The sequence below is a fragment of the Acartia tonsa genome, chromosome 11 (genome assembly GCF_053477335.1).
Source record: "Acartia tonsa isolate MP-2025a chromosome 11, ASM5347733v1, whole genome shotgun sequence".
NCBI classification, from domain to species: Eukaryota; Metazoa; Arthropoda; class Copepoda; order Calanoida; family Acartiidae; genus Acartia; species Acartia tonsa.
In genome coordinates, this window is record NC_137270.1 from 36,845,546 (window position 1) to 36,867,896 (window position 22,351).

General features: G+C 33.0%; 1 protein-coding gene across 2 annotated transcripts; it reads left to right on the forward strand.

Moving 5' to 3' along the window:
- The first annotated feature begins 262 nt into the window (after positions 1–262).
- Positions 263–21,246, forward strand: LOC145331664 (uncharacterized). 2 transcript variants are annotated; one of them, XM_080176444.1, is made up of 12 exons: positions 263–388; positions 13,122–13,816; positions 14,132–14,198; positions 15,044–15,180; positions 15,949–16,038; positions 16,775–16,828; positions 17,298–17,396; positions 17,747–17,854; positions 18,597–18,800; positions 19,281–19,341; positions 20,027–20,078; positions 20,443–21,246. In XM_080176444.1, the coding sequence occupies exons 2-12, from the start codon at positions 13,151–13,153 to the stop codon at positions 20,729–20,731; spliced, it is 1,827 nt and encodes a 608-aa protein (XP_080032570.1). In that variant the 5' UTR covers positions 263–388; positions 13,122–13,150; the 3' UTR covers positions 20,732–21,246. The 2 variants fall into 2 exon arrangements, with proteins under 2 accessions (XP_080032570.1, XP_080032571.1); XM_080176445.1 differs by lacking the exon at positions 15,949–16,038.
- Positions 21,247–22,351: the final 1,105 nt, after the last annotated feature.

Below are 22,351 nucleotides of genomic sequence, written 5' to 3' on the forward strand. Positions count from 1 at the left end.
TTTGCCTTTTTTTTATCTTCTCAATGAATCACCACTCACCAAATCATCACACAATGAATTACGCTTGCAGCAGAGAAATTTGTAAATTAAATTTTGAAGTATAATCATATTTGAAGAATTGGTCCTAATATTTGTTCTTCTTGTTCTAGTTATTTTTTTATTCAAAGTTTATTTTTATAAAGATATTAATTTTCAAGTAGGCCTATCCCACAAGTTTACCCCGTGGCAACCCCGGTCTAAAAGACGAGGCAAATTTGCTTGTGTAGTAGTGCACAGTTCTTACAGAAAGGAGGTTGGGGTGCAAACAGAGGTCTTCTTATCATTGTAACTCAGTGAATAAACAGTTCCAGTGCTTTTTATAACAGTTCCTTGCTGAAATAAAAACAAGGTAGGTAATAATTTCTTCATTGACTTTGCAAAAATACTTTATAAGCACCCAAAAAAAGTTCAATAAAAAGGTAAATTTTATTGAAATAGTAATAAAGAAATTCTTTATTTATTTTGATATATATTTGAAAAGGTTAAAATAGAAGAATTTCAAATTATTTAAACAATAAGATAGATATTCTTAAAATGTTGTAATTTATAAGAAGCAAACTTACCCTGTAACTCACTGCGTCTGTATGTCCATCCGTCTGTAACGTTTTGTAAGAAATAGTATTCGTTCTCAGCTGCCATTTATGAAATGTATTATATAGATTAATATGAGCATCTACTTTGTAAATCATTTTATTCGTTCGTCTATAAATAACGTTATGTGGAGAATAAATGTCTGTCATATGAAATAGGCTTCAATAGTTTCTTTAAAGATTCCCCGTAACCAGGGATCCAAAGGGATAAGACAAAGGCGGAAAAACTGATTGAAATCCCTAATTATGATATAAAAAATTGCCCCTCCTGAAGATTTAAATTAGTGGTTTAAACGTTTGAACACTCAACTTAATGAGCCCACCAATCAAAATTTACTAAAGTTTCAAGTTGTTAAGCCAATGAATAAGAAAACTTTATTATAAATAGTTGGGGGCTAGTGTAATAAAAAGCCCATTGTCATCTCTCTCTCTGTTCCTTACCCGTATACAAACTTTACTTTGTTTGTTGACATATTATAAAATTCTATGTTTTATTTCTTATGGATGTTGTTATTCTTGTTAAATAATTAATTTACTTTAAGAAGTTATATAACTGAAAGAAAGGGTTAGAAACATAAATCATGAAAATTTACAATTTTGCATTTGCAGAGCTCTTGTACAGTTTATTGATAATATACATTTATAGAGTACTACTGGCTTTGTCTTTAGCCTCTTAGGGCTTCGCACAACAGAGCATTTATAAGATCCAGGGTAGAGTTTAAAGTTTGGAATGTCCTAACCCACAATAATACAGCTTAAATTCAACCGATAGGTATTTTTCCTGAAAAGTAAGGCCAAATCGGTTCAGCCATTATAGGGATATTAAGTTTTAAACAAGGACGTCCAAGCTTTTTTATTGGGGGGGGGGGGGGGGGTAAAATGGCGCGTCGCGTCGTAAAAAGCGTGTCGCAAATTCCCCCCGATAAAAAAAATAAATTTTACTTCGGGGGTAAAATTAGCTGGGGGGGGGGGGTGATAATTAACCCCCCTGAAATATGTTGGGAGGGGTAAAGACCCCGTAACCTGTCGGAGGGGGTAATTACCTCCCCTAAAAAAATTATCCCATGGGGAAAATTTTTTTGGGTTAATTTAATAATGTAAAAAATACCCCCAAATTCGTCTTGGAAAGAGGGGGGAGGGGGGTGGAAATCACCCGTTTATCCTTCCATTGGACGTCCCTAGTTTCAAATTTGAACATTAAATACAATTAAAACTAAAGTTTTGATAATAATAACAATAATGTATTTATTATTACTAGAATCTTACACCATATTATCATGTACTCTAATAAAGTGAAACTTTTAGCTGACTAAATAATGATTCACCCTGTCATGATATATCCACGTACATATATTCTACATATTTGATTAGAATAAATTAATTTTTCTTTTTTTTGACTCGAGGATACAGGGATAAGACAATGGAAACTTAATTAACCTCCCCTAAACTTCTAACATGTGAAATTTTCAGGGAGTCTCCAGAGTTTTTAAATGGCGTTTTCTTATTCGTAGGCTTCAGACATTTGAGGACTTTTAATTTTAATTGGTTGGTTCATTAAGTTGTGTGTCCATGCGTTTCAACCACAAATTTAACTTAATTTTCTGTATAATCATTGGTGATGTACATCAATTTATCGGCCATAGTCTTATCCCTTTAAATCCCTGGAAATTTTAGTGTCATTTTCCTTGTCCTCCCTGGTATTACTAGAAACTTTAAAATTAGAGGAAAAATCAAAGTTTAGGATCAAGGGTTTAGATAGTACTTTAATCTTCAAGTTAAGGTAGTGTGTACATATATTTGTCAGGTATCTAAGGGATAAGACAGTGGCTGATAATTTAATCTTATACTTATCATTAAGCAAATGAATCTATAATATAGATGTATAAGCCAGACAACTACCTGGTTCAAGTGGTGGGGACCAATTTTTGTCTGCTCTCTGCTCTTTTGTAGCGACTTGGCTGCTTTAATATTTCCGACGCTATCGGCTGATATTCATATACCCATTTGAAAGTGGACATACAGTTATTCAAACCCTCCCCCCACCCCATTTCTTTTTTAAAAAATATTGAGCACTAAATTCTGTCTTAAATAGCTAGAAATATTTTTGCAAAGTCTAGAATTCAGGGTGGTGGAGTACAATTGTTGATAAATTAATTTTCTTCGAATGGTTTCAAACTATTGAATGCTGAATCCATATTCCTGAAATTTGCATATATTGTAAAAGTTTAAGATATATTGGTAGTAAGGAATAATCTAACTTAGTAAATTAACTCTCAAAAACTTTATTCTTGAAAGCGAAACTTCTCAAGGATTGGTCAGTTCATCCCTTTTATGTCAGGGTCACTTAACAAAATGTATTTTTTACGGCTATGCAAGATAATAATTTTTCTAGTGAATATTCCCCTAACTACTTCCGTTTACTGTTTTAAGCCGTTTTTTTTTAGATTGTTCCGAAAGTTTATTTTATAATTATGAATATTCAAGTGTTTTGCGGTCTTTGGAAAATTGGTTTATTTATCTTAAATTGAAAAGTGTTTTTCTAAATTATAAGTATACTGAGTATGTTCAATACAATTATTACTAGAATATTCAGAAAACATTTTTTTTAACAGAAGCTATCTAAGAATTACCTGATGCAATGCCCCCAGCATCAAGGGGAATAAATAGCCTAAAGCCATCCCAAGACTTACATATAAAGATAGTATAGCCTAATACCTAAAAAAAAGATAAATTGTTTAAAATAATCTCGAGACTAATGAGAAGCCTCCCTAAAATAGAAAACACCAATTGTTCTAAAGTTAGTGATATCTCAACAGACAAAATACTATATAGTATTGTATATTGTGTTTGTTGCTCGGTTTTTAGTCATTTGAACATCTACCTTTTACAGCAGTTAAAAATATTATATTTCTCTTACAGAATTTTTAGACATGGGAATATACACAAGAAATATCAGAACTCTATTCTTAATACCAGCCAAAAATCACGTTTTCCCATATGGTGAGACGGACGGACAAACGACCTTTACAATTATACAGTAGACCCGCTAATAAAACTATTCTCTATGTTATAAAATATTGTATCTACTTCAAATCCTTTGTACATGATATTTTTTAAAGCTAAACTTCATTTTAAAATTAGATTCAATTATTTAAATTGCATAAAGGAGGTTTGGTCTGTCGCTAACCACTGAACCGATTAAGTTTTCTATTTTAGCTTCGTTGTATGATTGTATGCCCCCTCCCCCACCCACCCTCAATTGCAATTGTCTACATAGATGCTAGGGGCGCAGTCGCTAATTAAAATGTTATTGAAACATGTGTTAGGGGGTGGAAATTTAGCAGTTATTTATATTATACACATATTTTACTTATAATGTCTACCAATGATATAGACATGCATTCAAAAAAAAATCTTGGAAAAACTTAAGAAAATCCACGTAAAAATATCAAATTAAAAAAATGGAGAAAAAATTATTATTGTTTTTCCTTAACTTTAACAGTGTTTTTTGCTGTTATCATATAAACATAATACTCTAGGCATTATACTCTTAATATAACTAGCGGTAGGGAGCACTTGAAGGTAGGGGAGGGGGGAGGGGGAGGGAAGTCGACCCCTACTATAAATTTATTTTGCAATTCTACGCAACAGACACACACGCACACATCCCACTACTTTTATATAATGATTACATGAATAAATCGACTAAAAATTTTACTTCAGAATTAACATATCTGTCGCTGTAATTTAACCAGCTTTAGTTAGACTTTGGTCTCCATATATAGTGAAAACAACACCCTTATGTTATTGGCAAAAATTTGTGGGACCCAACCCCAAGTCTTATCTTAGATATTAGATATGGTTTCAATAGAGAGTAGAATCTTAAAAAGTTTTATATATACTATTCTATTATATATAGTAGTAAGCTTTTTTTTGTCTATAGCGTAGGATCTCGCTAACCTCTGACCAATATGGTTCTTCTTTACAGTGAAGATTCTTATACGTCCTGAGATGGTTTTAGGCTATTTTATTTAGGCTAGATCTCGCTAACCAATGAATCGATTTAGTTTTCCGTTTTAGCGAAACTTCACATCGGTCTAAGGCTAGTATAAGGCTACTTTATTAATAAAATTAAATTTTGTAATGGTATTTGACTATTTTTTCATTCTATTTTTGCAAAATTTATTACATATTGGAAAAAGATATTAAATTAAAACTGGAATAATAAATATGTTATAACGTACTAATAATTGCTTTTTGTTGATATAATAAAGGTTGCGTATTTATCAATCTATTTTAAAAAAAGCCTTGCGTAAATCTCTATTACAATAGCGTATACTAAAAATGTGTGTATGTCTTTGTGTGTGTGTGTGTGTGTGTGCGTGTGTATGTGTGTGTGTATGTCTGTGTGTGTGTGTCTGTTAAATTATTAGAAAACACCTGGGACTTAAATTTGAGTTTCTTTAGCACAAAAATATTTTTTTAATAGTATGGTAAAAATAATGATCGAAAAATGTTTAAACGTCTGCTACTGATAGCTCTTTATGTTAAAATCACTCTATTTATTTCAAACTTTGCACAACTTTACAATCATTATCAAAGTATTCGTTTTTCTCATTGGTTTTGCTTTATGTTATGATCCTTGTTAAATTTATACAAAAAACATTAAATTCATCTTTTAGAATAATAGACAGACATTAATTTCTATCAATAAAACGAGAAAATAAAGCACATAATTAGCGCAGCAATTAAATGTAGCGAATACAAGGGGAATTATTTAATTAAGTAGCGCATCTAAGGGTCGTAAAAAGGGAATGAGTTAGGGTATGATTGCCCCCCCCCCCTCTTTTTCCAAGAAATTATTATTATTCAAATACCTTAGTTTTTATAAATTTGTTATTTCTTTCCAGTATGACTTTGAAACCGATTGATATCCGCAGAGTTAAGACTGGTTCTCAGCCATACTGAAAAATCATGCATAGCATCGTATTACAAAAAAATTATACGTAACATTTTGTTATAATTTTTCGTTTTTATATCCGCTGAAAGCAGTCTATTACCCCACTCCCTTTTTCAAAATATAAAGCTTAGACGTTCCTCGTTAAGAACAGTTGAGTTTTATATCGGAATATTATAGAACACGCTATGCGCGATTAAAAATCTTCCATAATTTATTCAATCTTACGTAATGGAATTTTGATTAATTTAAATAAGGAATAAAATACCCAAAAATGATGATTATTTTTATGCTCCTTCAAATATATTTTTAAGCACAATTATGACGGCTAAAGTTTTGAAATAATTAAATCAATTATTTTGGTACTTTCTTGTGGTAATTATTATTATTATGAGTGCTATGGAAATAGCTGACGTATATCTTCATGGAGAATCGCCTATAATAATTGATAATCAATTAGATTTAACTATGTATTTAGGGATTCAAATACTTTCTACACTGTGAAGGAGTTATGGATGTAGAATATACGTGGATATTATGACAAGAGAAAAATTGTCGTCAACTTAGCTTGCTAACAAGGAACTCGTTTATTGGTCAGTTCGTTTATTCAGTAGGAGGGGAGGTGATGAGGTGAAGGAGGTTGTTTCAAGTTTCACTTTACTATAAGATATGAAAATCAGGTGTAAGATCCAAGTAATGAAATATCCATTGGTGAAGTATGTTGTTTTTATGCGTGAGTGCTAAGATCTCGTAAACGGAAGGACTATTAGGGAGACAATCGAGCATAGAACTCTCAGCTTTTAAATTTTGAAATATTGAAAATATTATTATTACAAAGTAGCTACTGTAGGGTTAGGGCAACGCAGGTATAGGCCCCGCTGGGTTTATGTTAGACATGGTAAAGGGGGGGGGGGGGGTGTTAAGTACTTTGATAGAAAAAACGTTTTGTTAATCTTTTACTAAATTTTATGGTGAAATCATAAGAAATTTATATTAAAATTTTTGTGTGTTGAACGTAAATTATTACTCTACTAAAAAATAACAATTTAATTATCTTCTTTAAAAACTAAATGACGTGAGTTATAACCAAAACAAGAATGACAACATACATAAAAGCAAAGTTAACAAATTTAAACGGTCGAAAAAATAAAAAAATCTTATCAGTAAATGCTTAATGTGAACGATCTTACATTATATGCAGCTTCGTCCAAGGAATCATCATTACAAATTAATGAGATAACTCTAAGAATGGTATTTAAAGGGCTATCCGTTACGAACAGACGGACGACGTACGGTCAGACCCAAAACGTTTTTTTTCTTTTCATTACGTTAAATTAGATATTCTTATATTTATTTCTTATTTGTTACTAGGGGATTGGGTTTGAATTTCTGCTTTATTCACGTTGTATAATTGTATTTTCAGCTGTAATGTTAGATGCATGACAGTAATATTGGACAGGGAGTGAGGGGGCATTGGGTCGTTTATTAGATTAGTCCCAAAAGTTTAAAATTAACGTTTCCATAGTCATACCCGTTGACTTAAAAGCTTTGAGGACTTTCATTTAATTTTTGATGATTGGTTCATTAAGTTGTTTGTCCAAACGTTTCACAAATAATTATAATCTATAGAAGGGGTAATTTTGTGTGTCATCATTGGGGATGCACACATATTTTTCTTATCCCTTTAGATCCCTGAATAGTGGGGGTACTATATAGAAATACTAGCGGCTTCGCCCCTAGCCTCTAGGAGCTTTGACCCAAGAGGTGATAAAAATTTTTTTTGGCGAAATTCGTAAAAAGACCAAGGAAATCTTCAGCAAAAAAAAGGGGGGGGGGGATATTTTTGTTTTTGGGGGGTTTGGGGGTGTCCCATCCCCCAAGAAAATAGCCTAAAACCACCACAGGACCAGTAGGTATATTCCCTGAAAAGAAGAATCCAATCGGTTCAGTGGTTATCGAGATCTTAAGGGACGGACAGACAGACAGACAGACGGACGGACAGACATCATTCTACTTTGTATTATAGATATCTTCCTTATATAAAAGTAACAGGATCTGTGTCTCTCTGTCTGTACCGGAGGATTTTGTCAAGGATCATCTGTGAACCGATATGAGCCTTACTTAAAATATAGCTTCAAGTATAATCCATATAGCCATGCGGTGCCCTTATAGTGACTACCATGTACCAAATATAACCTAACCTAACACGATCTAAAGTAAAAAAACAACACACGTTTATTTACTTCAAAAAAGGGAGCTCAGCTCGACAAGGCACTTTAGGGGAAACCACGTGTTATTTTTCTTTGCTTTTACTTGTAAGCGTCAGTAGGTTATATCCTTTTCAAGATTTGATAATTTCTGATGTCTTCAATTTTGATTTATTTAATTTCTACTTGTTTGACGATATTATTGAATACGTATTTGTCTATTCCTTATTATTATATGGCTTCTCAAAACTTTTGTTTCTGACGTATTTTATACGGGGATACGGATTTTGTATTAGGTTAAGAGTTAATTGGACGATTTAACCAAAGACTTAAAAGTATAAAAGTATAGAAGGAATAAAGGGATAGTACAATGGTAATGAATCTACGTTTATTTCACTACTTTTGAAGAATAACCATTTAGTGATGACCTTTCCAACTTTCGATTTGTCCGTCCACCCGTCTGTCCGTCCGTCTGTTTGTTCTTAAGAAACGAAATGGAGGATTTTCATGGCTTCTATCTAAGATAATTAAACGGATAAAACTTCTTGCTAACATTATGGAGCATATTTAAATATACGAGATCCATAGCAGTGGGACTGGTTTTTTATCATCCGATTTTCAAAACCTTTGTAAATAAAAGTATCAAAATTAATTTGCTTCTGAAGTTTTTCAGATGATTCCTCTGACATATTAGCATCCACATTCTACACATACTATAATACTTTTTCTCGTATTCATTCGAATCCGGTGGATAGGAACCGGTTCTCATCCATACGAAAAAACTATGTCTAGCATCGTATTATATCCAGTTTTCTACAAATATAGAAATGTACAATCACAAGATTAAAACTAGTTTTTTTAGCCGGTGCCTTCGGCACCACGGGGCTAAAAAAACTAGTTTTAATCTTATAATTGTACATTCTATATCCGCGGAAAGCCGTTTATAATACGATACGAGAAATAACTATTCTCTACTTTTGAAGAATAATCATTTAGTGATGACCTTTTTAACGTTCAACGATTTTTAGTAGCAAAGCTACGCTATTGTTCGAAAAGTCCGTCCACCCGTCTGTATGTTTGTTCTTAAACGAAAGGGAGGATTTTCATGGCTTTTATCTAAGATAAACGGATAAAACTTCTTGCCAACATTATGGAGCATATTTGAATTTATATTTAAAAATAGCTTTCGGGTTGCTATTATAATTTATAACTGATTTCCTTATATATCCGATGTTTTGGGTTCGATTTTATACGATTCCTTTATGAGCATCCACTATATGTGTTGTCATCCTTGTTTAAATAATTATTCGTTTTGTGTATGATCCAAAGGACCTCTAAAACATTGGTCTCCAATATATCTCTGTCTCTGTCTGTCTATCTGTCTGTTAAACTTTAAAACTTAGCGCACCTAAAATTAAGACTTAAAATTTAGTAAAATTTATACACGAAAGGACAAATTTCGTTATTCTGAAATAAATGCCAGAGTTTAAATCTTTATCCTAATTTAAAATGTATTATACAACCATATAGAATACACATTATGCAATTAAATATAAAATAAGAAAATCATAACAGTTCTTTTGTATTAAATATTTTAAAAGGATATTTTGATTTTTCATTACTCATCAACCCCTAGGTTTTCCTGTTGGCAGTGATAACCTCTATTCTTAACTAACTCTGTCCGTCAGTCTGTCTGTCCGGGCCAAAATGGAAATAAAAGCTTTCTAAACTGATAAAAATTATCTGTTCCTGAAATTTGTTGTGAATATTCCCAAGACTACATGGCATTTATCATGTAACCTATTTTATTATGAGATTCAATACCTATTCAGTAATATTTTTCAAAATCAAAACTTTTCAATAATTAGGTTCAGTCCTTCGTAACGGATAGCTATTGTCGTTACTGTTAGAATTGTCCTATCGATTTCAAAGTTTGCATGATGATTCCTGTAACAATTTTACGATTTATAACATGGCAACTCTGTAATCGTTACCAGAAAGTCAATGTAAAACTATCTTGAAAACACTTGTATGATGTAATTACCCTATTAATCTATTTTCTGAAACAATGATTCCTAGGACAACATGGTACAGTATTTTAAGCAAAGCATTTCTATTACAATCCCTAAAAATGATAGTATGTCCTTAAACAATATTCTGCATTTTCAACAAATTTATATACAATTTTGTCCATAATTTAATTATAAGTTGTGTCACTTTACAAGAATTAATGTTTGTCTGTCCTAAAGTTTGATTTTGGAGCTTCGCTTTTATTGATGTTGTCATCCTTGTTTTTAAATCATAAAGATAAACCATAACGATATGTCAAAATGTTGTGAAATGTTCCTTGGGGCACGGGTGGGTAAGCCCTTGAAAAAGAAAGCACCGCTAAAAAAACACAAAGATTTTTGCATGTCTAAAAGAAAGTAAATGTGTGTGTGTGTGTGTGTGTATGTGTGTGTGTGTGTGCATATATATGTGTATAGGCAATTTGCCAAGTTTTAGATAATCTTGTAGTATCCAAAGAAAAGACAGAGTAATCTTTAAAAGATTTTGCTTTATTTTTCAAACTAATCCTTTACAATAAAAAAAGATTATTTTTCATAAATGGGCTATTCTTTTTTTTTACCTTTTTTTTATTCTTTTTTAAAATTCTTAGTCTGTTGTGTCTTACTTATTATCTATCAGATTTGTAATACCCCAGCAACCCTTCAAAAATGTTACACGCAAGGATATTATGACCCTAAGATATGTTTTTTCAGAAGCGCAGCTACTCCATAACTTGTTGTCGCTCCATCACATTATAAAAGTCATGCTTGAAATGTATTTTCATAATTTTACTAACGTTTTTGAAAAGCAAAGGTCTAAAAATGTAATCATGTCCTTTAAACAGAATCCTGGAAGCTTACAAAGTGTCTCTAAAGATCAGCCGTGTAACGTCATAAAAATTAGGGATGAGAGGAGAAGTGGGAATGGAAACCCCTAAAAAAAAAAGATGGATTTTATGACGTACCACGGCTAATCTTTTGAGACATTTTGTAAAGCTTCTGTATCCTGTATTTAAAAGTAATGAAACAAATTTACATAAAATTCTGTTTAGAATTTTTATTGATAAATCTAATCTAAAGTTTCATTTTTACAGTCACCAACTTCCTTTATTTGAAAAAAACTAGCGTCTTCGCCCCTAGCCTCTAGGGGCTTTGCCCCAAGAGGTGATAAAATAAATTAAGGTGAAATTCGTAAAAGGACGAAGGAAATCTCCTGCAAAAAAAAAATAGCTTAAAACCATCACAGGACCAGTAGGTATAATCCCTGAAAAGTAGAGCCCAATCGGTTCAGCGGTTACTGAGATCTTAAGCTTCAGACGGACAGACAGACGGACAGACATCGTTCTACTTTGTATTATAGAAGGTCTTCAAAAGGTTTTAATTTGTCTGGATTGACTGCTCTCAATGTGAAGAGGCTTCCGCTATTTATGTCCCGATTATAATAAACAAATTTACCACCCCTGTAGTAAGGTTATTGGTGGAGAAGTTTGGACAGTGCTATTTTGTACCAATCAATAATAGTTTTATGCAAACGAATAGGATAGCATGTTTATAAAACTTTGGGTACCAGTATAATTTACAGTCCAATGTCCCCTCCATCCCTGGAAAAACCATCATGAATCTAAAACAATCTTCATGATTTTAATTATTTGTTGAAAATTCTATTTTAAAAGTTTTATGAGCTAAATATAGATTTGTGGAAAACTTTCTATTTTATTCTGGTAAAATTTATAATTTATAGTTTGACGTATTTATTATATTTTTTATATAATTTACTCTACTCACTATTTATATATTTATTTTTGATAGTAGAAAACTCTTCAGTCACTTAGATACATCCATCAGAGGTGGTTATAAATTAAATTAAGGTATATGATATAGTGAATTATCAATAGTTAATTATCGCGTCGTATTATAGACATATTACCTCATATATTATAATGAAAAATTATAAGTTTTAAACCAGTTTTGGTGTCCCCGAGGGATAGAATACCCGGGATAAAAAATCTTGTAATAATTATATGATAAGTTGGGGTAAAAAATCAAATACAGTTTTTGAAAAAGACAAATATACTTTTTTTCCAGGATTGGCTTCGAAACCGCTGGATTAGAACCGGTTCTAAGCCATACTGAAAACCCATGTATCGTATCATATTATATCCAGTTTTCTAAGAATATAAAAAAATAATTTTTTTGATACCATTTTTGCTAGCTCGTGCCTTCGGCATCTCGGGAATAGCAAAACTTGTTTTAATCTTATAATTCTTTATTTTGATATCCGCGGAAAGCTGTCTATAATATGATGCAACTATTATAAAAGATAACAAATTCCTTTAATACCTCTTACATTACATATTTTGTATGGGATTAAGTAATGTCTAAATGTTTTAAATCCATTACTTTAGTTTTTAGTTTAGGATAATCCATCATTAAAGTTTCTATTTTTGACCATTTAAATCTTTTTCATCTATATAAAGAAGATTATTTTTGTAACAAAATATTAATAAAAACGTTTAAATTTAAGATTTTCTTTATGTAACTGTTAGAAGAAAAAAATATTTTGCCTCCAACTTATTCCAATAGAAATAGTATTTTTTTAACACTAGCATGCTAAGAAGCATTTAATTTTGCTTAGTAATGGTTATTTTACAGTGAAATTTGTAATCAAAATAGTTTTCTCGTATTCATTCGAACCCGGTGGATAGAAACCGGTTCTCATCCATACGAAAAAACTATATCTAGCATCGTATTATATCCAGCTTTCTATGAATATAAAAATGTAGAATCATAAGATTAAAACCTTTATTCTTATAAATTGTACATTCTATATCCACAGAAAGCTGTTTATAATACGATGCGTTAAATAACTATTCTTTCATTCTAATATCACAAGAAACCTATTCTGTTACTCGATCACTAGAATCGATTATTGTTATTGGATGTTGCACCAGATATTATCTAATATCTAATAAGATGTATTCGCAGCTGGCTAAAATAACGATACCCCCACCCACCTCCTTTACCCCATCTCCTCTCCTTCTGGATGAACCAACAGACCATTAAATAAGGTTCATTATAGCAACCTAAATTGACGACATATTTCCCCCTGACAATATATCCACATATTCCATATCCATTCCCACTAAATCATAAAAATGCAGAAAATTTTGTGTAAACCAACAAGTTTTGGGATTTTTTTTCCAAACACAATTTTCTTTAAATCAATTGAGAAGCTAACAGTAATATTTTATTATTTATTAATGGTTTTGATTTAATTTAGGTTCAATTGCAAGCACTGTATCTGTAAAGATGAGTGGGCCACGCAAGATCACACTGAACTGTTCCCTGCGGGCTCCTCCAGTCACCAGCAGTGGCGCCCACACACCCAACACTCCAGAAATCCTCAACACCATAGTGAGCATCACTGAAAAGCTTCAACAACGCCAGGAAGAGTCTTCATCATGTATTCCCCCACCCTCCTCCTCCTCCTCGTGTGTGGGACCGTCATTGACACTTCCGGTCACCTCTACCTCCACGAGCTGTTCTTCCCTCTTACCTCCCCCACCTTGTCCTCCTTCAATTTCAGAGTCTTTAGAGACTCCACCCTGTATTCCATTGCCACCTCCATTTTCTCAGTCCCTACCTTTGCCACCTCCACCCCCTTCTCTGTCACTGTCACAACCAGGCGGTCATCCTCTTAGTCATCATACCCCAAAATTTTCTCAATCTCTTATTGGGCCACTACAGTCCCCCTTGTCAATGGTTCCCCTTTCTCGGACCCCTATGGGGCTACCCCCTCCCCCACCTCCACTGGTAACTGGCCATCAATCGTATCACAATCCCTATCACCCCTCCCATCCACACCACCCCTTGCATCCGTCTCCCCTGTTGCGAGTACCGCACCCTCCCCTGCTGCCCTCTCCTGGATACAGTGACTCTTCTTCCTGCAGCAGCTACCTGGAATCTCCAGCTCAGGTAAAGAATCTTTAATATTTATGTATATACAGATAACTACCTTTCCCCCCTTTTCCAATGACCTTTTTCGTCTGCTAGCAAATTGTTTTCTGCTACTTGGCTGTGATAAAATTCCCGACACCATTGGTTGATTTTCAAAGACCCAATTGAGAGTCGGCACAAGATCATTGGGATAGGGAAATACAGTTATAAATTGTCTACATAAATTACAAAGCTTGATTTTTTGTATTATATAAGACAGTTATTGAAAAAAATCTATTACAGATTCTTGAATTTGGCAATGGTAGAAAATAAGTAATATTATTTAATTTCCAGGAATATCAACCTATTGTACCGGATTGTACACCCCCCTACAACCCTCAATATATGATGAATGACTCAGGTAAATTTTGTAGCTGTCTATTTTGCCCTTGCAAAATGGGGATAGATGTCACTGCTTTTGGCCTACCTATTCTATTGACGTCAGGAAGTACCATATATTCCATGTTTTTTTCTAGAGGGTTTTTTCCCCCTTCCCTTTCTCTTCCCTTTACTCAATAGAATAGGTATGCCAAAAGCGGTGACGTCTATCCCCATTTTTCCTAGGCCACTAAACACAGTTACGTAAAATTACAAACATTGAATTAAACCCATTTCAAACCTAAATAATGCTGTTATCGACCTAAAAATGAACTTAAATAGATTAATTAGAACTGTGCCTAAAAATTTTAAAAGTATCAATACCTACTTTTTCTCGTAAATGCTAAGCAGAACAATCTCTTAATTTTCTTTTAAGTTTATAATAATTTGCCTGGCCAAGAAGAAAAACAATACACTAATTATTTGAAAGTTCTATACCTGGGGTGCCCTTACCTTGTGGGGCTATCCAGTATCCATTACCCAATTCAACCTAACCTAAATTGATAAAAACACTAACGAAAAACTACATTCCCCCTCGTTTAATTTATTTCAAAACTATGATATGAAGTAGTAAAGTTTTTTTTTGTACGAAGCTTAATGAGTTCTTCTTTTTAAGGAAGCTTCACATAGGTCTCGGGATTGTTTTAGGCTATTTTACTTTGTAATTAAACCTTGAGCTGGTTTAGGCTACTTTATTGCCATTTCTTTTCGCTTATAAAATGTGCAGACTCTAGATGCTAGGGGCGCAGCCGCTAGTTTCAAAAGAAGGAGGTGGGGGTTATCAATGCTCAACAAAGTACTTTGTGTAAAATCGTCATAATTTTACAGACATTCCTGGTGGACCTCTGACAGATGAGTCCCGAGACCCTCTGGAGATGAAGCCTGACCTCTCGGAGACTGGAGAACCATATTCTGGAGACGGGTCCTCTCAAACTGTACAACAGTATCATTCTCTTTTTATTAAGGTAAATTTTCTCTAAAAGCAATCGATATATTATTACTTGGATGTTTCACCTAGTGATGGCAATCCGTCGAATTTTTGGGCCGGATTCGGATTCCGGATTCTTAAAAGAATCCGTCAAAAAAAGTGGCGGATTCCTTGCGGATTCCGGATTCTTATTTTTGGCGGATTCCGGATTCGGATTCCGGATTCTAGCCATGTTTTCAAAGGCTTTTTAAAAAAATTTAAAAAATTAAGTGCTACATATGTCCTAAAAATTAATGTTTTTGTTTTTTCTATAATTCACTTCCGAGAATTGAACCAGATTTTAAAAGATATTATATATAATGATGATAATCTTTGTCTTCAAAAAGGGGAAGTTGAAAGAAAAAACTCAAGACGCTAATTTTAGCCTACCAATTCAGAATCCGGAATCCGCTATTAAAAAACGGATTCCGGATCCGGATTCGGATTCCAAAATTGGCCCAAAAATTGGGCGGATACCGGATTCCGGATCCCGGATCCGGATTCCGGATTGCCAACCCTAGTTTCACCAGATTTTAATGTACTCTGATAAAGTCATGCCTGCGTCCGTCTGAAGCTTAAGATCTCGGTAACCGCTGAACCGATTGGATTCCACTCTTCAGGGAATATAAATATTGGTCCAGTGGTTTGAAAAATTGAATCTTTTTGACATAAATTGTAGCCAACCAATTAATCACAGACATTAAGAGATATTTAATCTTTATAATCAAATTGCTTAAAGATTTTACACACTTTATTTTGTTGCTAGGAGGGGTTAAAACATAAGCTTGTGCAGAAGTTGGAACCCGGAACTGAAACTATAAAATCTCTGCTCACTAAACCAAAGAAAGAGAGAGAGGTACTTTTTATTCTATAAGTCTCAAAAATTAGAATTTTTGGCGGTTTCCCTCAAAGTGCATAGTAGAGCACAACCCCTCCCCCATTATCTTAAAACAATTTTTTTTTAAAGGGGGAGGAGGGGAGTTATTATTCAAATCAGGTTAGGTTAGGTTAATTTGGGTACTTCGAAGACTTGCAGTACACAAATTAAATCCCTCCCCATACATTTATTAAAATGAATACAGGGGGGTTTCTATGTTCGATAGGAACTTTGAGGGAAAGCACTGAATTTTCTGACAAAATATTTTAACAGAAAATCGATAAATTGGAAGAAATAAAGAAAGACTATTCATTTTATGTTAAAAAGTACAATACTATCATACTCTTTTAAAAGCTAAGTTTTCTATAATTAGGGTCGGTCTTTTTCGTTAATTTAGACATGTTAGAACTGTCCTATCGAATTAAAACTTTGCATGGTGATTCCTGTAGTAGGTAGGTTCAATTTATCAAACGTAGCATCTCTATAATCGTTACCAGAATGTCCGTACTTAAATGTTTGTGCTACGCTGCTTAGAGGATGTTGTCATTCTTGTTTACTATCGTATTCAAAACTAAATTAAATATTTTTAAAAGAGCGCCCTAAGATACAACGTTAAATATTCTGCAAATCGCAGATTTTCATTGCGGGAGAAATATTTGGCGCCAAAATGAGCCGCCATTTTGATTTTTTTTATATATTATTATATCTTGTTTAGGAACTGTCTCAAGAGGACGAAGAGAGACGAAGAAGGAGGAGAGAACGAAATAAAGTAAGTAGTTGCACTTCATATAGTTGTATAGTAGCTGCGCCCCTAGCATCTAACACAGGGAGAACAGTAAAATAGCCTAAAACAACCCAAAGAGTACACTTGAAAATAAATTGGCCTGAAGTTGTTTTTTACAAGGACATAAATATTCTAAAGATACAGAAAATGTTTTAATAATTTTACAATATCTAAAACACTTGTCCCCAAAGTCTTACTATAAAGTTTTTTATTTGTTGGCTTAACAAACTTGAGGACTATTAATGAATTTTGATTGGTTGTTTCATTTAGTTGAGTGTCGAAAAGTTCCAACCACTAAATATAATCAACAGAAGGGTTTAATTGGGGATGTAAATAAATTGTTAGACCATTGTGTTATCCCTTTAGATTCCTGTAAAACATCTCTTAAAATAAAAATATAAGTTTTGTAGAAAATTCATGAAAACTTTAATTTATATTTTCTTATAATTTGTAGGTAGCTGCAACCAAATGTCGAAATAAGAAGAAAGAACGAACGATATTGTTAGTTTCCGAAGGTGAAACACTCGAAGTACAAAATAAAAATTTAAGACAGGTAAGACATGTAAATCTAGCATTATTAAGTAGCACAACTATAACATAGAAATATAAATGGAAAAATATTTTACAGAAAGAATTTTGGCAACATGCAGTGGTTAGGCTACTGCATGGTTTAGGCCCCCTGCTGGGACTAATAGCTTGGGTCTAACCCAGTTTGGGTATCTTTTTTATTGTTTCAGTAAATCAAATTTTAGTTTATTTGTTGGCTGATTTTTTGTTTATATCTATCTAAAAAATAAATCATGAACAAACCTGAAACTGCAGGCATTAAACGGACGGACGTACAGACAGACAATAGTCATAAAAAGTCTGCGTAACTTAAACATCCTTTATGATTTTTTTCAGGAAATAACTCGACTTGAAGCTGAAAAGCGTCGCTTGAATGATATCCTACGTCTCCACGAATCTGACTGCAAACGGGCTAGGACTCAATCCTATTCACCCAGTCATCAGGTATTTAGATCTTTATAATTCTTTATATATGCAGTTGGGTTCTTTAAAGGTCAGGTTTCAATAATCTTTCTCTAACTAAAAATGGGCTAGGACTCAAACCTATTCACCAAGTCATCAGGTAAACAGATATTCATATGCACAATGTGTTCTATAATTCTTGATATATGATGAAGGGTTCTATAAAGCTTAGGTTTCAATACTCTTTCTCTAACTATAAATGGGCTAGGACTCAATCCTATTCACCCAGCCATCAGGTAAACAGATTTTCATGCGCACAATGTGTTCTATAATTCTAGATATACGCAGTTGGGTTCTTTAAAGCTTAGGTTTCATTACAATTTATCTAATTTTAAATGGGCTAGGAGTCAATCTCATCCACCCAGAAATTAGGTAAATGGATTTTCACACCTGAATGTCTTTTTTATTTTCCGTTACTTTTTTGTTTTTGTGTTATATACAGCTTAGTTTCTCTCACATGGTTCAGATTTGTTGTAAATAGTTAAAAAAATAACATGTATGTACAATGTTCTTGCTATAGTCAACTTGAAAGATTATTTCCAGTTTTGTTAGCCTAGAGGGACCGAGAAGTCTCATATTAATTTATGATTTTTATTTCATTATTCGTGGAAAATACAGGATAAACTATACATGACTTTTTATTTTGGCGTAGAACCGCTGCCAATTAAGAGGACCTTTAAACGGTTTCGAAGCCATACGGGAAAATGTATTCTAATTATTTTAGGGCAACGGTGATTCCGACAGTTACTGTCTGCCCGCCCACGGGGAACCATGCGCAGAGGAGCGGGGCGCCGCCATCCACAACAGACTCAGAAGACAGGAGAGTCTCATTCAAACTCTGGAAATTCTGCAGAATTTGGAAAACGACGACATTGATAAATATGAGAGGAGAATGCAGGACAAGAAGGTTAAGGACGAAAATGACCAGGTATTTATAATTTTTATTTTCGCTGGATTAGAACCGGTTCTGTACCGTGCAGAAATATCATGTATCGTATTGTATTTTATACACTTTTCCACGAATGATAAAATAAAAACTATAAGATTTATCACTGTTTTGTTGGCAAGGGCCTTTGGCCTCTCAGGGCCATCAAAACAGGAATGAATCTTATGATTTTTTATTTTACAATCCGCGAAAAGATGTCTCACTATTCCTTGGTTAAAAGTTGGTCTCAGTATAGAAATAATCAAGGCAGGGATATTTTACTGAAGGAAAAATATTTAGCCTTTTAAAACCACTTATTTTAATTTTAACATACAACTGCCATGATTTTTATCGACCACTGCATACCGTTTAATAAAACTGTCATGTCATAAGACCAAATCAACTGATATTTGCGGTAACATTGTGACCAACTTTAAGCCTAAATTTTATACCTGTATTGATAAAATTATTTAAATTCTTTAGGTTATTGTAAAAGAGGAGATAGATATTAAGCCTGAAATTGAACCATCAAACTTCTTGTCAGGTAAAAAAGAGTTGCAGCAAATCTTTTCTTTAAAAAAGAAAAAGATGGTACACTTCCCCTAAAAAAGGCTATTGAGCACTGAAATCCCCCCCTCCCCTTTATTTTTTATAATGAATTGAAAATAAGGGGGGGGGGGAGTTTTTAGTTTGTTTGTTCATTTCTTTAGATAATTTAGGTTAGGTAATATTAGTTTCTAGTAATACCCGCGGGTGCAAGTCCTGCAGTGGTTAGGCATAGAAAAAAAGAACTACCTACCCTCTTTTTTTCAATTAACTTAAAAATTAAGGGTAGTGGGAGAATTTATTCCTCGATAAGCACTTTGATGGAGTGCACCTTTAATTGTTTTTAAAAATGCTGATAACAGTACAATGAAGTTCCTTTTGCAGTTTGCGTTTTTTTCACTTGTTATCTAAATATACAATAATATCAGTTGAACTTTAGCAAAGTGTTTAATTTTAATGATTTAGTAAATTAAAGTATTTTTAGGGTTAGAATTAATCCACTTCTTTTCATCCCAATCAAAACCAGTCCTTGGCTAAGTTGGAAGACATCGGCTTCTATGACTTGATATAAATTCTCCACAAAAATGTGAATAAAATACTAGACTATATTTATTTTTTGTATCCGCCAAATATATTCATAAAAGCATGCAAAAAAATGTTCAACTTTTGTATTTTTGTTTCAGATGAGAAAGAAAGATTTGCCCCTACAAAAGATTCACTATCAGCTTTGTACAGGTAATTGATAATTAAATTTATGTTTAACATTCATTTACAAGGACAATTATATTAATGAGTATACATTGTAGTTGAGAAAAGAATCATTAATCTTTTACGCAATATTAAAATAAATTTCAAAGATATCGCAATTTTTAGGAAAGTTAATTTTTTTTTCAATTTTTTTCAATTTTGTACCCCCCCCCCTTATTTTAGGTTAGGTTAGGTTTTAGGCTAGGTAGCCGAGCGCTGCGGCTAGCCAGGCTAGGGAGCCGAGCGCTGCGGCCAGAGTTCATAGTTCGCTGTCGGGGGGGGGGGGGGGGGGGGGGTACTCAAATTTTCAATATTGAAAAAAAATTTTTAATTCTAATCTTTATATTTTCAGAACCTCTAGCACCCATGGCCCGACGGGTAGCACATCCTCAACAACAACACACACTACCTACAACTCAAATAACACATCTCAACATCTCAGCTACAACCCCAACAGCAGTAGTAGCAGCAGTAGTAAGTCTACCAGATATCATAGTCACAACAATGAGTCGAGCAAGTCGCATTTTTTACAGCAAACCAGTGCCAGCAGAACAAATAACGCGGGCGCTTCGCGCCAACTAGCCACGCTTCAGAGTTATACCAACAGTTTTATTATGGATAGTCCGTGTCTGGCGTTATGACCATAGAAATTAAAATATTATAATCAATACTATCCACATTATTATCATAACTATAAATATAATGATAATAACAATTCTTCTTAATTTAAACAAGAAGTCATTTTAGGCCAAGATATATTTATTTTAAAAATTTAAAAAGTTTATTTTTATACATATACTATAAGTACATACATAACTAATAAAGTTATTTTTGATGAAAGAAAGAAACAAAGAAAGTGAATTAAAGTGCTTTAAAGATTCCGTCCATGAAAATTTTTGTGAATCATTAAAAATATGTATTTTACCTGTTATTAACAAACTAAATCAGAATTGTTGAATTTTTATGTTTAAATAACTGTAACTAAGTTAGATTTTAGGGCATTATTATTAAATGTTAAAGATATTTATTTAACTAATATTGTTATATTACGTGAAGCTTAATTCTTTGGTGCTACTATATTAGATTGAAACCTGTTGATTTAAATATGTTACTTGTTTGTGGTGATAAAAGATAAATAAATAAATGTTAAATAAAATGTTTTTTTTTCTCCAGTTTTTAAAAGCGAAGCTTCTTTACAGGGTTCGGAAGCCGCGCCTCAGCCGCGCATAAGCCTCAGTTTTAAACCTGCTTGTGAGCAGAAAAATAAATTTCAGAAAGAAGGATTGTCTGCCAAAGAGCAGTTTTATACATCCAACTAAATTTTATAGTGATAAAATGACGATTTCAGTGAGGCTTACACGCGGCTTCCGATCCCTGCTTCTTTATAATTAGGGTCGGTCCGTACGTACGTCCTTCCAGAAGAGTTAGCTATTTTATTTAATTTAAACTTGTTGGAATTGTCCTATCGATTACAAAGTTTGCATGGTGATAAATATGACAATTAGTCAAGAATTAAGAAGCGTAGCAACACTATAATCGTTACCAGAAAGTCCAAAAGTTCTTAAACAGTATCATGTATTCAAGCAGTTTTTCAACAAATAAACTTAGGATTTTGTTTAAACTTATACATTAATATTCTGCTTATTCAGTTCTTACACTTTACAAATGTTCGTTTGTCCTACCATATCAGGGCTTCGCTTTTATGGATGTTATCATCTTTTATCATTAAAAATCCATAAAACACATATTCTTATATAAAATTAACAGGATTTAGGGTTTCGCTAACCACTGAACCGATATGGTTCTCCTTTACAATGTTTATAACCATTTTTGGGGAGGGTACCACCACCCTCCAAAGAGAATATTCATGGAAAAATGAAACCATCTAAAAAATTTTTAACTAAAATTAAAAATGTGGAGGAATAGAAATAGAAGAGTAGAAGAATATTCTGAACCCTTTTTTCGTCAAATCTAAGAGAGAACATTCCTAGCAGACAAAAGTATTGTTTACTTTTGACTCAAGCTGATGTGGATTCTTAAAAAATGATAGACTCGCTATTCGATAGTGAGGCAAAATTATTTTTGTGAAAAATCATCCAAAAGCACATTAAAAATCTACAAAAATTAAACAAAATCATATGTTAATAACCCTCTTAAGATTTTATTTCATTTTTGTAAATTTTTTTATTCGATTTTGGAGGATTTTTCACAAAAATAATTTTGCCTCACCAGCGAGTTGCCAGCCTAACTTTTTTTTTAAG

Coding starts and splice junctions, on each gene's coding strand:
- LOC145331664 (XM_080176444.1), top strand. CDS start 13,151: ATGAGTGGGCCACGCAAGATCACACTGAACTGTTCCCTGCGGGCTCCT. Junction 17,397..17,746: donor AAAATAAAAATTTAAGACAG/GTAAGACATGTA, acceptor GATTTTTTTCAG/GAAATAACTCGACTTGAAGC. Junction 18,801..19,280: donor TTAAGGACGAAAATGACCAG/GTATTTATAATT, acceptor TAAATTCTTTAG/GTTATTGTAAAAGAGGAGAT.